The sequence below is a fragment of the Harpia harpyja genome, chromosome 7 (assembly GCF_026419915.1).
Source record: "Harpia harpyja isolate bHarHar1 chromosome 7, bHarHar1 primary haplotype, whole genome shotgun sequence".
NCBI classification, from domain to species: Eukaryota; Metazoa; Chordata; class Aves; order Accipitriformes; family Accipitridae; genus Harpia; species Harpia harpyja.
In genome coordinates, this window is record NC_068946.1 from 13,967,524 (window position 1) to 13,981,475 (window position 13,952).

Sequence of the window (13,952 nt, forward strand, 5' to 3'; positions counted from 1 at the left end):
TCACCTTCCATCCCAAATTCCTCTGCATCCTCAGCGGGCATTTGCCAAGCATTGGCTTGCAGGCGGGTGGGAACAAGGAAAGATGCTGTCTGCAGAGCCTCACCAGTATGCATGTAAGGCTTTGGGGACAAAATGTTCTTCCGCCAGACAGAGGACCATCCCAAAGATCGACTCTGCTCCACAACCAAATGCAAAGCATATCCCGGTACTAATATTGCTTTTAATTAAAAGAAAGACACCTGATATGGCAGGAAACCCCCTGCTTCTGGGAGGTCTAGGAAATTCTCCTTGGACTCAGCCTGCACAGATTATTTCAGGACCTATGTGAACACCGGGATTAAGGTTACAGCACGTGTTTGTACAACAGCAGGTCACTCCCGAGCATGCACAGGCTGCCGCGTCCCAACTGCTCCCCTACCCTGAACGCCGTCCTGCTGAGAGCACTGCTGCCCAGGGAAGGGACTGCCTGGGGTCCCCGGCCTGGGTCAGAGCCCAGCAAGCCTGCGCAAGGTCCCAGGCACGGGTAGGCCATCGGGCAGAGCAGCGTGCAAGCACGGCGGCCACAACACCCAGGCAGGGTTCTGTGGTGTGGATGGAGCAGGTTTCTGGCAGTGCCCTTCCAGCAACTTGCTTTTCTGATTCCTGGGAGCAAAATGTAGGAGCTATGAATTATTAAAGATCTTCAGTCCTCCTCCGCTAGCTCCCAGACTGCTGCACTGAAGGTGTGAGACAAAAATAAACCTGAATGATAGAAGAGCAGCTAAAGGGTGCTGCCCTCTACTCGGAGCTCTGGTTTAATGGTTTGATATTTCCCCACAAAAGGAAAACTTGATCACAACCACTGCCTAAAAATAGACTTTGCTATCAGCATCTGGGCTGTTCCTAAGCTGTGGGGCCAGAGGAAACACAAGTTAAAATCAGAGGATGGCCTGCTGTCCTCCATCCAGATGCCTGCCACCAAACCCAGCCTACTCCTGCAAACAGGATTGAACCACCAGGGCTGAGGGACTGCTATCACATAAACCAGAATCCCCATGGGGGTTTTCCCATGAATTTCAACAAACAGTGCATTTTCCATCCAAGCCACCCAAGGAACCCCAAAGATGACCTGCTCTTGGCTGCGGACATCTAAGTCTGGCCTCCCTCCTGGTGTCCCCTGGCTTTGTCTCTCCATAAATAGCCCCGTGCAGCCCCTTGGGTCAGCAATTCAGCAGAACTGTCACAGCGCATCAGCCTGACAGAGCGGAGATGAGCCGGAGAGCCGCTGCGGCATCCTCCCCGCCTGCCCGGCTACCCTGGGGAAAGGCAAGGCAGGAACGGGGCAAGCTCAGCACCAGGGGAAAGGTGGCCTTCCCAACACGGCACTTGCCTTCACGTTGGGCAGGGAGACAAGGTGCAGTCTTCACCCTCACTGTGTAACTGGGGACAGGAATTTGCAGGGGGGAAGAAAAAAAAAAAAAAAGAGAGAGAAGTGGCTTTTCCTGGGCTCCCTCGCTCCAGCCACAGCATCACCTTTGCCACTGCCAGCTGTGGAAGGAGGAAGGTGAGGAGAGAGAAGTTGGTCACCTGAAAGCAGCAAGGCTTGCACATTTTTCCTGTTATTTCGTCAAAGAAAAAAAAAAAAAAAAGCTTCTGCCAGGACCTGCAGGCTGTTTTGCCACAAAAAGCCTTTTAGCCCAGAGGAAGAAAAATCTCTCCCTGCCTGGCCCCACCTCTGAAGAACGAGCTTCCTGCCCCCATCTCCCTCCCCACAAGAGGAGGATGCTTTCTGCACTGTGGTGGTCCTCTCGCACAGGTGCCCATGTTGCTCACCAGGTCTCTGCTGCCTGGCCCTGTGCTGTCACCCCCCAGGAGCAGGAGGGCTGGGGGGCCAACAGGGGTGGGTTTCCTCCCTCCACCTCCAGGACAGCGCTTCCCGCAGCGCCCAGCCTGGGAAGCTGTTTCACGTGATGCTGAAGGGACACCTCGCCGCCTACCAGGTTTGCCAGTGAACTCCTGAACCTGCCAGGGCTTTGCAGACCTGAGAAATCTCTGCACCAACAAGCGGGTATTAACATTTTTGAGAGGATATCTCCCAGCCCCCTTCCCTCCACATGGCAAAACCTCCAAGTGGGAGCAGAATTTCACATCAGCCGCTGACTGTGAAGGAGGAAAAGGAGACAACTCAGTCCCACACCCACTCCAGGTGCTGATGCAGGAAAAGCAGCAGAAGGAAACCCAACTGCTTCATGGCTCTTCAAGAGCAGTGAGGGGTCATGTCTCCCCACCACTGCTGGTGTCATTTAAAATAGGGGAGAAGACACTGAACCCAGCTGCAAGTGATGGCGGGGACATCTGCATAGCAATTATTAGCGTGAGCAGGTCTTGGCAGGGGAGAGAGAAGAGGAGTTTTGGTAATGGTGCTCCCTGCAAGCATTCCGCTGTAGGGCTCAATGCCCCAGTGCGTATTGGTCACTCTATGGGGAAGAAGAGATTGGCTGATTTATTTATTAATGAAATTGCCTTCTATCCACCTCTTTCTTTCTGTCATTTGTGCCAATACCCTGAAAAGCAGGTCTCCCACTCACGTGGGAATAAAAACTTTACTGTGAGTTACCTCCAGATCTTCCTTTCCCACTCACCTCTTCAGCTCCAAGATACTAACGGGCAGAGGGACCTGCAGCTCGGTACACACACCCTCACATTAAATAACCCCTCAAAATTGTTTTCCTGCACTTTATTGCAATGAAGAAACAAAATATTGGAAATTTAGAAAAAAAGCTCTTCAGGTTTCTTTTGAATAAACTGATGTTGTTTCATTTTTTAATATAGAAGAGTCACTTAAACAGAAAAGTGGTTTCCCCCCAGTCAGAATGCTATTTTCCTTTTAAAATAACTAACTAACTAACTAAAGGGGTTCCCCCACCTTAAGAAAAAGGTTTTGCTGATGAGCTCACATGGGTTCCATGTAGGAGGCAGACAATGCCTGCCACAACCTGCTGGCAGCACAAGAGCAGGTGAGTTCCCTTCCCTACCACAGCAGCCTCAGGTTACCCGTATCAGACATTACCCATCTCCCTCCTCCCTTAGCTTGGGAGGGTCTCCTCCTGCTAACAATAACTTGCATTGCCCAGCGGCACTGCTGGGGAGATCCTCCAAAATCTGCCACATCCACCCACAAGAGCAAGTGTGTCCACCCAAAAAAGCCAAGGAAGATCCCAGCTCCCTCCCTCTATCACGACACATGAATTCTGCAACACTCTAGTGAAACCAGCACAAGAGCTTTCATTTCCACTGGTGGGAACCCAGCAGGTGACACAGCCATGTCTCAGCAGGAGTGTGCAATGCAGAGAACAACGGTGTGGTGCTAAGGGAGAAAAAATTTGGCCCAAATGCCTTCCTGAGTGACATGCTCAAACCAGTGGAAAGCTAAATTGATGTTGTGAAGGCAGGCAAAGCACTGCAACCTCCTCTCTGGCTTCTCTGACGGCATCTACGCTGTCAACGTGCCAAATCTGATCATTGCTCTGTCATTTAATCCACATGTTTCACAGCAAGCTTACATGTCTCCAACTATTTTGAGAAGCAAAGAACAGGAACAGGCACTTAGTAAAGTATATCCTATTCTGGGATATTTTTTTTTCCCTTGTTGAGCATGAACTGGGCTCTTCCTAGCCAATGCAAAATTATTACACTTCCACATACATGGAAGACTCGCAGGATGTAGCCAGCAGCTCCTTTGATATAGAGTTTTTGAAATGCGTTAGAAGGAAAGAGCATCACAGAAATAGCGAGAGAAGCAGGCAGAGTTTGCTGAAACTGGGCAGCAGAGCCATCTCCTCCCCGGTTTGCTGAACCATCAGTTCATTTCTCACCACTGAGCTCTATGGAGCTCATTTTCTAGCAACTGGCAAATACTTCTTGAATTTCCCTTCATAATGGATACTACGGTTTTACTTATCGTTTCATAATATATGCCACAGCTTCCCATTGACGCAAATTTCATTAAATAGATGAATTATTTATCCCTTGCCTGAACAGTGCGGATACACCACCTTCCGTGAACATGTGTGGTGAATAATGGATGTCCTGTTAAAAGATCTAATTGCACTTCTAAAAGCAAGGAGGCCTTGACTACATGTAGTTTTCTGCTGCGTCACCAAAGGCACGTGGGTCTCAAAGGGAGAAGCATGTGCAGAGGTTTAAACAAGGACAAAGATGACAAGGACCTGCCAGGCTTTTCCTTCTTCTTGCAGCAGAATAGCTGTTTGAACTCTCCTGCTCCCACCACTGGTCCCCCAGGAGCTTTAGGTGTGCATCATCCCAGCCCAAACCCTGAACCTGGAGTTTCTTGCCAGCTCTGCTCCCATGCTTGTGTTTGAAGGAGCCTTGAAAGACCCCGGCTGCTTGTAGGCAGAGGAGCAGGCAGCCACCAACAGCCCAGTGGAGACCCCAGGGACCTCCGACAGCTTCCTACCAGCTACCCTCATGACAGCCAGGGAGAAATACTTGGCAAGGAAAGCACGCAGCAGGAAAACTGCCTACCTAAGGGAAGTCACAAGACTTTCCCAGCTTAAATTGCTCTTCCAAGGCCAGCTTATTACCTAGGCAATTAAGAGATCAGGGTGATCACAGGACTAGGCTTTATTTTCTTAAACCATCCCTTAGGCTTTATTGCTACAGCTGTCTGCAGTATGTGGCCAAACAGCTCATAAGGTGGGAGAGCAGATGAAGTGAACAAACGAGCAACCTTAGTCATCTCTAAACAGCCGCACATCAATAAACACACGTCCCAGTCTCATGCCCTCACCCCTAAGCAGAGGTTTCAGGGGCACGGTTATATGGTCTATAATAACTATGTGATTTAAAGTGCTTTTCCAGTCTAACCCGACTGCCAGGGAGCAGCTTAGGCACTTTTTGGGCCATCACAGCTCTAGCAATAACTGTCTGCATTCGTACCATAGTTTAAAGGGTTAGGCTCAGCCCTGAGGCTGCACATTGATCCTACAGATGCCACCTAAAATTTTAGGAAAACCCCCAACCTTCAACACCTGCAGGAGAGTTATTTTTTTAAAAACACGTGGGAGAGGCGAACTGCTTAGGTTTTGGATACACGACACTAACCTTCCATATAAAACATACCATGCACAGCTCAAAACCACATACAGCCCAAAACGAAGGCTACATCTACCCTCTGATCCATGATGACAGACTGTGCTGCTGATAATCCATCTTGATCCAAAAATTTCTAACGCCACAATACATGCCAGGGTATTTGCCTCCTCTCCTCCCAGTCAGCGATGCATCTGAGCTGCCCAGAGGCTGTGCCTTGGCTGCTGGCAAGCCCAGCTCTCCAGGTAGGATGCTGCACACAGGCAGAGGTGCACCTGCATCTCCAAGGAGCCCCATTTTGAAGCACAGTTAGCCTATTTCTGGCTTGCAGCAAGGCTCAGCAGCAGGGTTCCAACATGCACCTCTTGGCACCACTGACCGAGCTTTTCTTATCCCTCTTCCTACAGTTTATAAACCCTACACTTGATTCAAAGCCTCGAGAGAAATCCCATGAAATGAAGGCTGCGGGTCAATTGCTGAACGTCGGTGCCAGAGCAACCAGCTCAAGCCAAATGAGCAAACGGCAGCGTACCAGGCAGCGTGCCACCCGGTGCTGCCTCCTCCCTGGGAACAGCTGGAAAAGCCATGCTGCGTTGTAGCTCTCCGAAACAGCACAAGCCCATGAAAGCCCAACTGAGATCAGTTCAGGTGACGGCAGAATCCTGGCAAAGCCCCAGCGTGCAGGCACCTGGGAACAGAGCCACGCAGGCACAGGTCTGTGACAGGCACAGGACCCCCTGGGGACACTGAGCTAGCCCGCAAGGGCAAGTGAATGCCTAAGGGCCAGGCTTGCTGTAGGATGAGAACCACAGCTTGGACGACCTTCCCAGCACGCTGCAGAAACAAACGGTGAGAGATACTCCTCCAAACTGAGCCCTTGCCCATTTTGAGGTCTGCCAATTGATGTCACACCAGGCGTTTAAGTGGACCAGGCAACACAGAAGTTATCCGACAGCCACACGACAAAGTGCCTTTGAGGTATCTTCCTTTTTTGCTAACAAATCACCAGGCAGGGCGAGACCTAGTGAAGAACCTTCCCCTGGAGCATCTTCCCTTCTTCTCTCACCCTTTCCAGAAGGCAAGGGAAGCAGAAGAAACGGGGACCCCCCCAAAAGCCAGCAGCATTTGCTGGGCCCTGGCATCAAGAGGAGGAATGAGGAGGGATTAGAGGGGAGCAGCCGGCCAGGCACCACCGAGCTAAGCTGCCATCGCTCATCCGGTATGACATGCCGTGCAGACCCCGGCAGGATGGCAGGAGAAAGGCTGCTCGGCGGCTTGGCTTTGCTGCACCACTCCAAGGATGGTCCTCAGCATCAGAGGGGAGAGAAGAGGGGGCTCGGGGGAGATGCAGACCACCGCGCCTGGCTCCTCTGGGCAGCGGCAGCCCTGCAGCATGCTCCCACCTCTACTGTGCCACACGCGCTGGAAGAGCCTCTTGGAGAGCAGGGAGGAAGATTAAGATGGTGAATGAGAATAAAAAATATTTGTCTCACCAAGGCGGAATAAAGAAAGAAGACATTTGGGGGGACTGTTGTAGAAGAAAAGAGACCTGGATAGGAAAGGTGAAGATAGAAGTCAGCTTGCACTGACATTTGGATAGGGCCCTTGATTTGGAAGCCAATTTCAGCTTCTTTCGGTCCTCCTGCTCCAGGCTAACAGTGCTGGGTTCAGGTCAGCACTGCTTTACTCAGCAGGATGGGATGTGGCAAGGGCAGGGCTGGGGTCCTCACTGGAGTCCACCTCCCTGGTGGGACATCTCAAGTCCTCCCACATGGCCCTGCTCCCCCACCTAAGTTCACCTCTATCATGGTAAGCAGCATTCCCATGGACAGAAAGTATTTGTATACACTTTCAGCTGCAAAGCCAGGCAACAGGGTAAAAGAAAAGCACCTGGGCATCACGCAGAGGACAGCAGTGCTGCTCCATCCCAAGAGAAGTCTCTTCCACCCCACCATAGATCAAACCTGGCACGCTGGGGTGTGCTTGCTGGTGGCACAGCTGGCTCCCCACCACCCTTGTCAGCCCTGTGCTGTGCCACAGGAAAATCTGCTGTCCCAGGGTGGGTACTCTGCAATCCCAGTCACTTCTCTGCTCTATGTCCTGGGTGCCAGAGTGTCCTTCAGATGGTCAAAGTCAGACAAAACCTCCTGTCTGACATCAGGACGCCTGTCCACACGACTTGCAGCCCAACACTTGTCTAAACAATCTTATATCATTATTGCTGTACAAGGCAAAAAGCAGTGCTCCTTCCAGGAGCAGACCATGGCCAAGAGCCATCATGGCCCAGAATCCTCCTTCCCCAGAGATGCTCTGCTGGTTTTGGCTGGGATAGAGTTAATTTTCTTCACAGTAGCTAGTACGGGGCTGTGTTTTGGATTTGTGCTGAAAGCAGTGTTGATAATACAGAGATGGTTTCGTTATCGCTGAGCAGTGCTTAGACAGCATCAAGGCCTTTTCTGCTTCTCACCCCACTCCACCAGTGAGTAGGCTGGGGGTGCACAAGAAGTTGGGAGGGGACACAGCTGGGACAGCTGACCCCAAAGGGATATCCCATACCGTATGACATCATGCTCAGCATATAAAGCTGGGGGAAGAAGGAGGAAGGGGGGACATTTAGATTTATGACATTTGCTTTCCCAAGTCACCGTTACGTGTGATGGAGCCCTGCTTTCCTGGTGTATTGGTTTTGGGTGGCAAGGTTTTGGTAGCGGGTGGGGTTACAGGGGTGGCTTCTGTAAGAAGCTGCTGGAAGCTTCCCCTGTGTTCGACAGAGCCCATACCAGCCGGCTCTAAGACAGACCCGCCGCCGGCCAAGGCCGAGCCAATCAGCGATAGTGGTAACGCCTCTGTGATAACATTTTTAAGAAGGAAAAAAAGTTGGGACGGCGGTATTCGGCAGCCGGAGAGAGGAGTGAGAACATGTAAGAGAAACAACTCTGCGGACACCAAGGTCAGTGAAGAAGGAGGGGGAGGAGATGCTCCAGGCGCCGGAGCAGAGATTCCCCTGCAGCCCGTGGTGAAGACCATGGTGAGGCAGGCTGTCCCCCTGCAGTCCATGGAGGTCCACGGTGGAGCAGATATCCACCTGCAGCCCGTGGAGGACCCCACGCCGGAGCAGGTGGGTTCCCGAAGGAGGCTGTGACCCCGTGGGAACCCCGCGCTGGAGCAGGCTCCTGGCAGGACCTGCGGATCTGTGGAGAGAGGAGCCCACGGAGCAGGTTTTCTGGCAGGACTTGTGACCCCGTGGGGGGCTCACGCTGGAGCAGTCTGTGCCTGAAGGACTGCACACCGTGGAAAGGACCCATGCTGGAGCAGTTCGTGAAGAACTGCAGCCTGTGGGAAGGACCCACGTTGGAGAAGTTCGTGGAGGACTGTCTCCCGTGGGTGGGACCCCACGCTGGAGCAGGGGAAGAGTGTGATGAGTCCTCCCCCTGAGGAGGATGAAGCGGCAGAAAATAACGTGTGATGAACTGACCGTAAACCCCATCCCCGTCCCCCTGTGCCGCTGGGGGGGGTGGTAGAGAATCCGGGAGTGAAGTTGTGCCCGGGAAGAAGGGAGGGGTGGAGGGAAGGTGTTCTGAGATTTGGTTTTATTTCTCATTACCCTACTCCGGTTGATTTGTAATAAATCAAGTTAATTTTTCCCCAAACTGAGTCTGTTTTGCCCGTGACGGTAATTGGTGAGTGATCTCTCCTATCCTTATCTCGACCCACAAGCTCTTTGTTATATTTTTCTCTCCCCTGTCCAGTTGAGAAGGAGGGGGAGTGATAGAACAGCTCTGGTGGGCACCTGGCATCCAGCCAGGGTTAACCCATCACACCTGGAGATGGCTGAACGCCTGCCTGCTGATGGGAAGTGGTAAATGAATTCCTTGTTTTGCTTTGCTTGCGCACGCAGCTTTTGCTTTCCCTGTTAAACTGTCTTTATCTCAGCCCACGAGTTTTCTCACTTTTACCCTTCCGATTATCTCCCCCATCCCACCGGAGGGTAGTGAGCGAGTGGCTGCATGGGGCTTAGTTGCCAGCTGGGGTTAAACCATGACAGATGCTGAACGCACATGGCAACTAAACTGCTTCCCACTTTGTTAAACTGGAAAGATTTGCCAGACCGTGAAAAAGGAACAGAATTAATAGACAAACACACACATGGATGCTCTTGTCCTTTGGAATTCCAAAGACCTGCAGAAGACCACCACCTGGCATCAGGGGTTTCACAGCAGAGACACCCAACCCAGTACTCAGCATGTCAGCCTAAGAAAATGTTTGTTTACATGAATAATCCTGCTTAACAATGTTTGATAATCTCTAAACCACTCCAGAGATTAAACAACAAAACACTGAGCAGCCTTAAATCCTGTGATTTCTGTCACCTAACTTCAGTAGTGCTCCCAGAGAGGCAGAAAGGGAGCAGGGACAGTTTCACTTGGGGCCATATAAAATATAAAAATCCTCATGCATAAAGGAAAAACATATCTTTTTAAAAATCAAAGACCTCCCGCAATACCTCCCCAAACCAACGTTCAAAACTCCACCATTCAGATAAAAGCACGCACAGATGCTTCTTGCATGCCATATCTCAGCTATCACCAACAGCCAAATAGCAGGTTTGCTTCCACCGCACAGTTCAGTCAATCCACCCTGACCTGTGCAGATCAGCCTCTGCAATGTAAACACAAGTACGTGTTTAACGAGGGCTGTGAAGCCTGCTCTGCATTTTGAAGAATTTATCATGTGGCCAGAAGGTGATCGGGAGCCCGAAAGAAAACAAGAGAAGCTCCCAGAGACTTTACCAGGGACCAAGATCTAGAACCCAGCTGCTTTTAATCACTTGAGCCCATATAAACTTCCCTATACATCAGCTATGCATAAATCAAGATGCTGAAATAAAATTTAAAAATAATTAATTTTCAAATAGCCAGGAGAAGGAGACATACAAAAAATTATTTAAGATGGGGGCTGGAAAAACAGCAGCTGGCACAAATCTGCTGGGTGAATTGCTGTCAGTGATCATTGGCACCAGCTGAGACCTGCATCAGGAGGACATGCTGCAAAGATGGTTCTCCTCACAAGGCATGGCAGCACACCCGAACTTCTGCCCTTGCTTTTCCTTGTTCCTCTTTCAGGGAGCGCTCAAGCAGGGACATACCTGAGCAAGGGAGATGCCAGCTCCTTCTTCCTCCCCCATCAATATCAGGGTTTGCACTGCCTGTTTCTGAGCTGCCCGACAGCTCTGAGATGGGCTGGCTGCTCTCAATAACCAAAAAAAAGACCCCAAACTCCTTGCATTTTCTGATCTGATCTCACACAGGGCTTGCCAGCATTCAGCAGCTAAAACAGCCTCCTCAGGACCCCATTTCACGTATCCAAGGATGCTGAGCGGGAGTCAGAGCATGCAAGCTCAGCCGGCTCAGCAGCAGGCAGGCAGACCCTGGCTGCCCCTCCTAACCCTGTTCTCTAACAGACCAAGGGGGAAAAAAAACCCTAAACATGCAGATGACCAAAAAGAAAAAGGACAAGGAAAGAATAAGCAGAGTATTTTGAACAGCAGCCTTCCAAAGTTGAACTTTATTTCAGCTCCAGCACAGCTTGTCAGAGAGCAACATCACTCTGGCATTCATACTGAAAAGGACTAAAGTAAATTAAAATAATTTGATTTTGTAGATGGGCTTGCCCAGAGCTCCTTTTAAATTTTTTTTTTTTAAAAGCTGTAGAAGAGACTCAAGGAAGTCTGCAATCACCATTTGCATCTAAAAGGATGAGGCTTTCCTCCTTCCCTCCCACACCTGAATTACTGTGATCTGCCTTAAACCAGACAGAGGCAGGTACCTCAGACTTACTCATGTGCTCAGCAGTTGGGGGAAGTTGGCACCACAAAATCAAACCGGATGGAATGACAGAAAAGAAAAAAAGAAAAAAGAGAGAGAGAATCTCAGAATGGGTTTTCCCAGTTTCTCACAATGCAAAACCAAAGTAACCCACCGTGTCGGGGATGCAGGAATGCCAAACCCCAGGACACACAGCCCTAGCAGGACACTCGCTGGGCAGGGGGACAGTCCCCACCGGAGTCATCCTGTGCTCGCTGTTCCCCAGCCAAGCTCGCATGGTATCCGGGCACAACCACCCTGGAAAGGATGACAAGCCCCAAAGCAACTCCTAGTGTGACACTTTGCAACAAGACCAGCCATTTCAAACCCACCGTTTTAAGGAATCGCTACTACCCCTCTGTTTTATAAATTCTTTAAGCAGTGAACTTTAAATTATTAATGTTTCAGGGGATGAGCGACGCCCGCACTGCGCCATGGACTCTCACCCCACGCAAGAACAAACGTGCATTAGAAACACCAGCACCGTGCTGGTCTTCCTCTGCTTCAGAGCATCGTTGCAGACGATGGGATTGGGGCAACACGTTGAGCATTGCAAAGGCTGATGCGGCAAAGCTCCTTGGCAGGGCAAAAATAGTGCAGAAAACACAGCCAATACAGTCAAACAAATTGACCTGATGCTGCAAGGCAAAGAACTCCTCTCCGAGGCCATTCATTTTTCATTTCACCCACTTACCAATCCTACAAGCAGGGTTTAAAAGAGAATGGAAAAGGGAGAGGAAAAAAAAGGGGGGGCATTCAATGCATTCAATGATTTGGAGTTAAAAAGAGAAATTATGGTGTTTCTGAGGTCATATGCAGCATTCTCAAGCCACTGCTATTTCACCAGGGCTGCCTAAATACCCTCCTGTGGGCTCCTATTAATTACAACAATTATAGCCCAGTGGAATGCAGGCCTATCTTTAACGCGGTCTGTTTTAAAAGGTTCCCAAATAAACTGTAACCACATCACAGGTAATTTTTATTCGTTGCCAGCACACTGAGTATTTCACTGTTCTATTATAATGAGAAAAAAAAGTCACTTGCATCGTGAAACTTTCCAGCGGGGCTGCACAACACACCACCCACCCTCGCAGCTCTGCCTGCCAAAGCCTCAGCCCGGGCTCACGCTGAAACCCTTCAGCCTAAACCTCAATTTTCTACTTCAGCGGAACCCACAAACAAAATCAACTTCATCTGCCCGCATCCCTCTAATTCCAACCAAGCGGGAGCTCTGCTTTCACCCAGGCGCGATGCATCCCGAAGCCTTTGCAGTTTGGGATTGCAAAGCAAGAAAATCCGGTGTTAGAAAGGGGGGAAAAAGCACTCTTGGGGGGGGGGGGGGGGGAGAAAAAAAAAGGGGCGGGAAAAAGCACTTTGGGGGGTGGGGAAGGGAGAAAAAACAGAGGGATGCTCCGGCCGGCGATGCCCCTTACCGCTGAAGAAGCTCTTGGCGCGGAGGTAGCCGGCGCTGAGCCGCAGGACCGACAGCTTGTCCAGCCCGGCCACCACCTCCTCGGGGAAGGGCAGCAGCCCCGCCAGCCGCTCCAGCTCCCAGTTGAGCCGCTCCCGGTGCCTTTTGGAGGGGTTGGAGGTGCCGCCTTCGGCCGGCCCCGGCCGCACCCTGCCGGGCAGAGCCGCGTTACCGGGCGCCGGTCCTTGTCACACCGTGTCCCCCCTCCCTGCCTCCCCGGGACCCTTCCCCTCGCCCCCCACTCACGCCCGGGGCACTGGCTTCCTCCGCTTGCGACCCGCGTACATGGCCGGGCCGGGGCCGGGGCCGGAGCTCAGCGCGTCCCGGGGCGGGAGCCGTCACCGGGGAGCCCCGCGCGGGCCGCGACCTCCGCCGCGAAAGCCTCAGCCTCCCCGCAGGGAGATGGAGCGGGAGCGGTCCCGCCTCCCTCCGCCCCCGCCCCGGGAGAGGAGGGGCTGGGGGGGCGGAGGGGGGATGTGAGGTCTGAAGGGGGAGTGGGAGGTGAGGGGGCGGAGTGGGGGTGATGACTGGTGGATGGGGGGGGCAGGGGGGTAAGGGGGAATATGGAGGAATACGGGTGGATGGGGGTGAGGGGGGAGGTGGGGGGGATGATGGGGGCGAGCGGGACAACGGGTGGATGGGGTTAAGGCAGAATACGGGGACAATGATGGGTGGATGGGAGTGAGGGGGATGGGGTTAGGGGGGAATATGGGGGGATGACGGGTGGATGGGGATGAGTGGCGATGCAGGGGGGCTGAAGGGGGATTGGGAGGTGAGCGGGGATGTGGGAACAATGGATGGGAGTGAAGGGGAGATGGGATATGGGGACAATGATGAGTGGATGGGAGGGAGATGGGGTTTTGGGGGCAATGACAGGTGGGTAGGGTGAGTTGGGATGTGGGGAGCTGAAGGGGGATTGGGAGGTGAGGGGGGATGTGGGGGTGATGAGGTCTGGATGGGGGATGAGGGGAGGAAATGGGGCAGCAAGCCCCACTACCCACACGGGTGAGGGATGTCATGTTGCCATGCCAGGGTGACCGTCAGCACGACCACGTGCACGTCAACATGTGTGCCACTGCAAGAGCATGTGTCCGCATCAGGGCACGTGTGAGTGAGTCTGTGTGTCTGTGCGCTAGCGTGCATGGCAGTGGCACCCAGGAAGCTGTGCGCGCCTGTCGGCATCGAGAGCATAACCGTGCCTGTGAGCCCCACCGCTGCACAGGGTGGTCAGGGGGTGCAGCCGGGGGACACTGTCACACCCCTGCCGCTGCGCATGCCCGTAGTGGCTGGGGACAGTGAGAACAAGTGTGCCACACACCCACCCTGGGCTGGGCACACACGGCTGCACACTCACCTGGAGGTGTGCGGGGGGTGTGTGTGTGCATGCACCAGCCATGATCCCCCTAGCTCCGTCCTTCCAAAATGCTCCACTGAGTTACACGCAGCAACAGGGCTAGGCACCGAGGAAGCTCAGAACACAAACACACAGGGCATGCAAGCCTGTTTTCATTGCCTGTAACATTGGA

The 13,952-nt window shown here is 52.3% G+C and overlaps 1 protein-coding gene across 3 annotated transcripts in view; it reads right to left on the reverse strand.

Moving 5' to 3' along the window:
- LOC128144333 (aryl hydrocarbon receptor-like) overlaps positions 1–12,832 on the reverse strand; it is a 29,293-nt gene extending 16,461 nt beyond the window's left edge. Inside the window, exons 1-2 of one of the 3 annotated variants that reach the window (XM_052793016.1) lie at positions 12,673–12,832; positions 12,389–12,576 (exon numbers count right to left, since the gene is read on the reverse strand). In XM_052793016.1, coding sequence (XP_052648976.1) covers positions 12,389–12,576; positions 12,673–12,713 — 229 coding nt within the window. In that variant the 5' untranslated portion in view covers positions 12,714–12,832. Of the gene's footprint in view, positions 1–10,928; positions 11,536–12,388; positions 12,577–12,672 lie in introns of those variants that run through there. The other 2 variants (XM_052793017.1, XM_052793018.1) reach the window with 2 other exon arrangements.
- Positions 12,833–13,952: the final 1,120 nt, after the last annotated feature.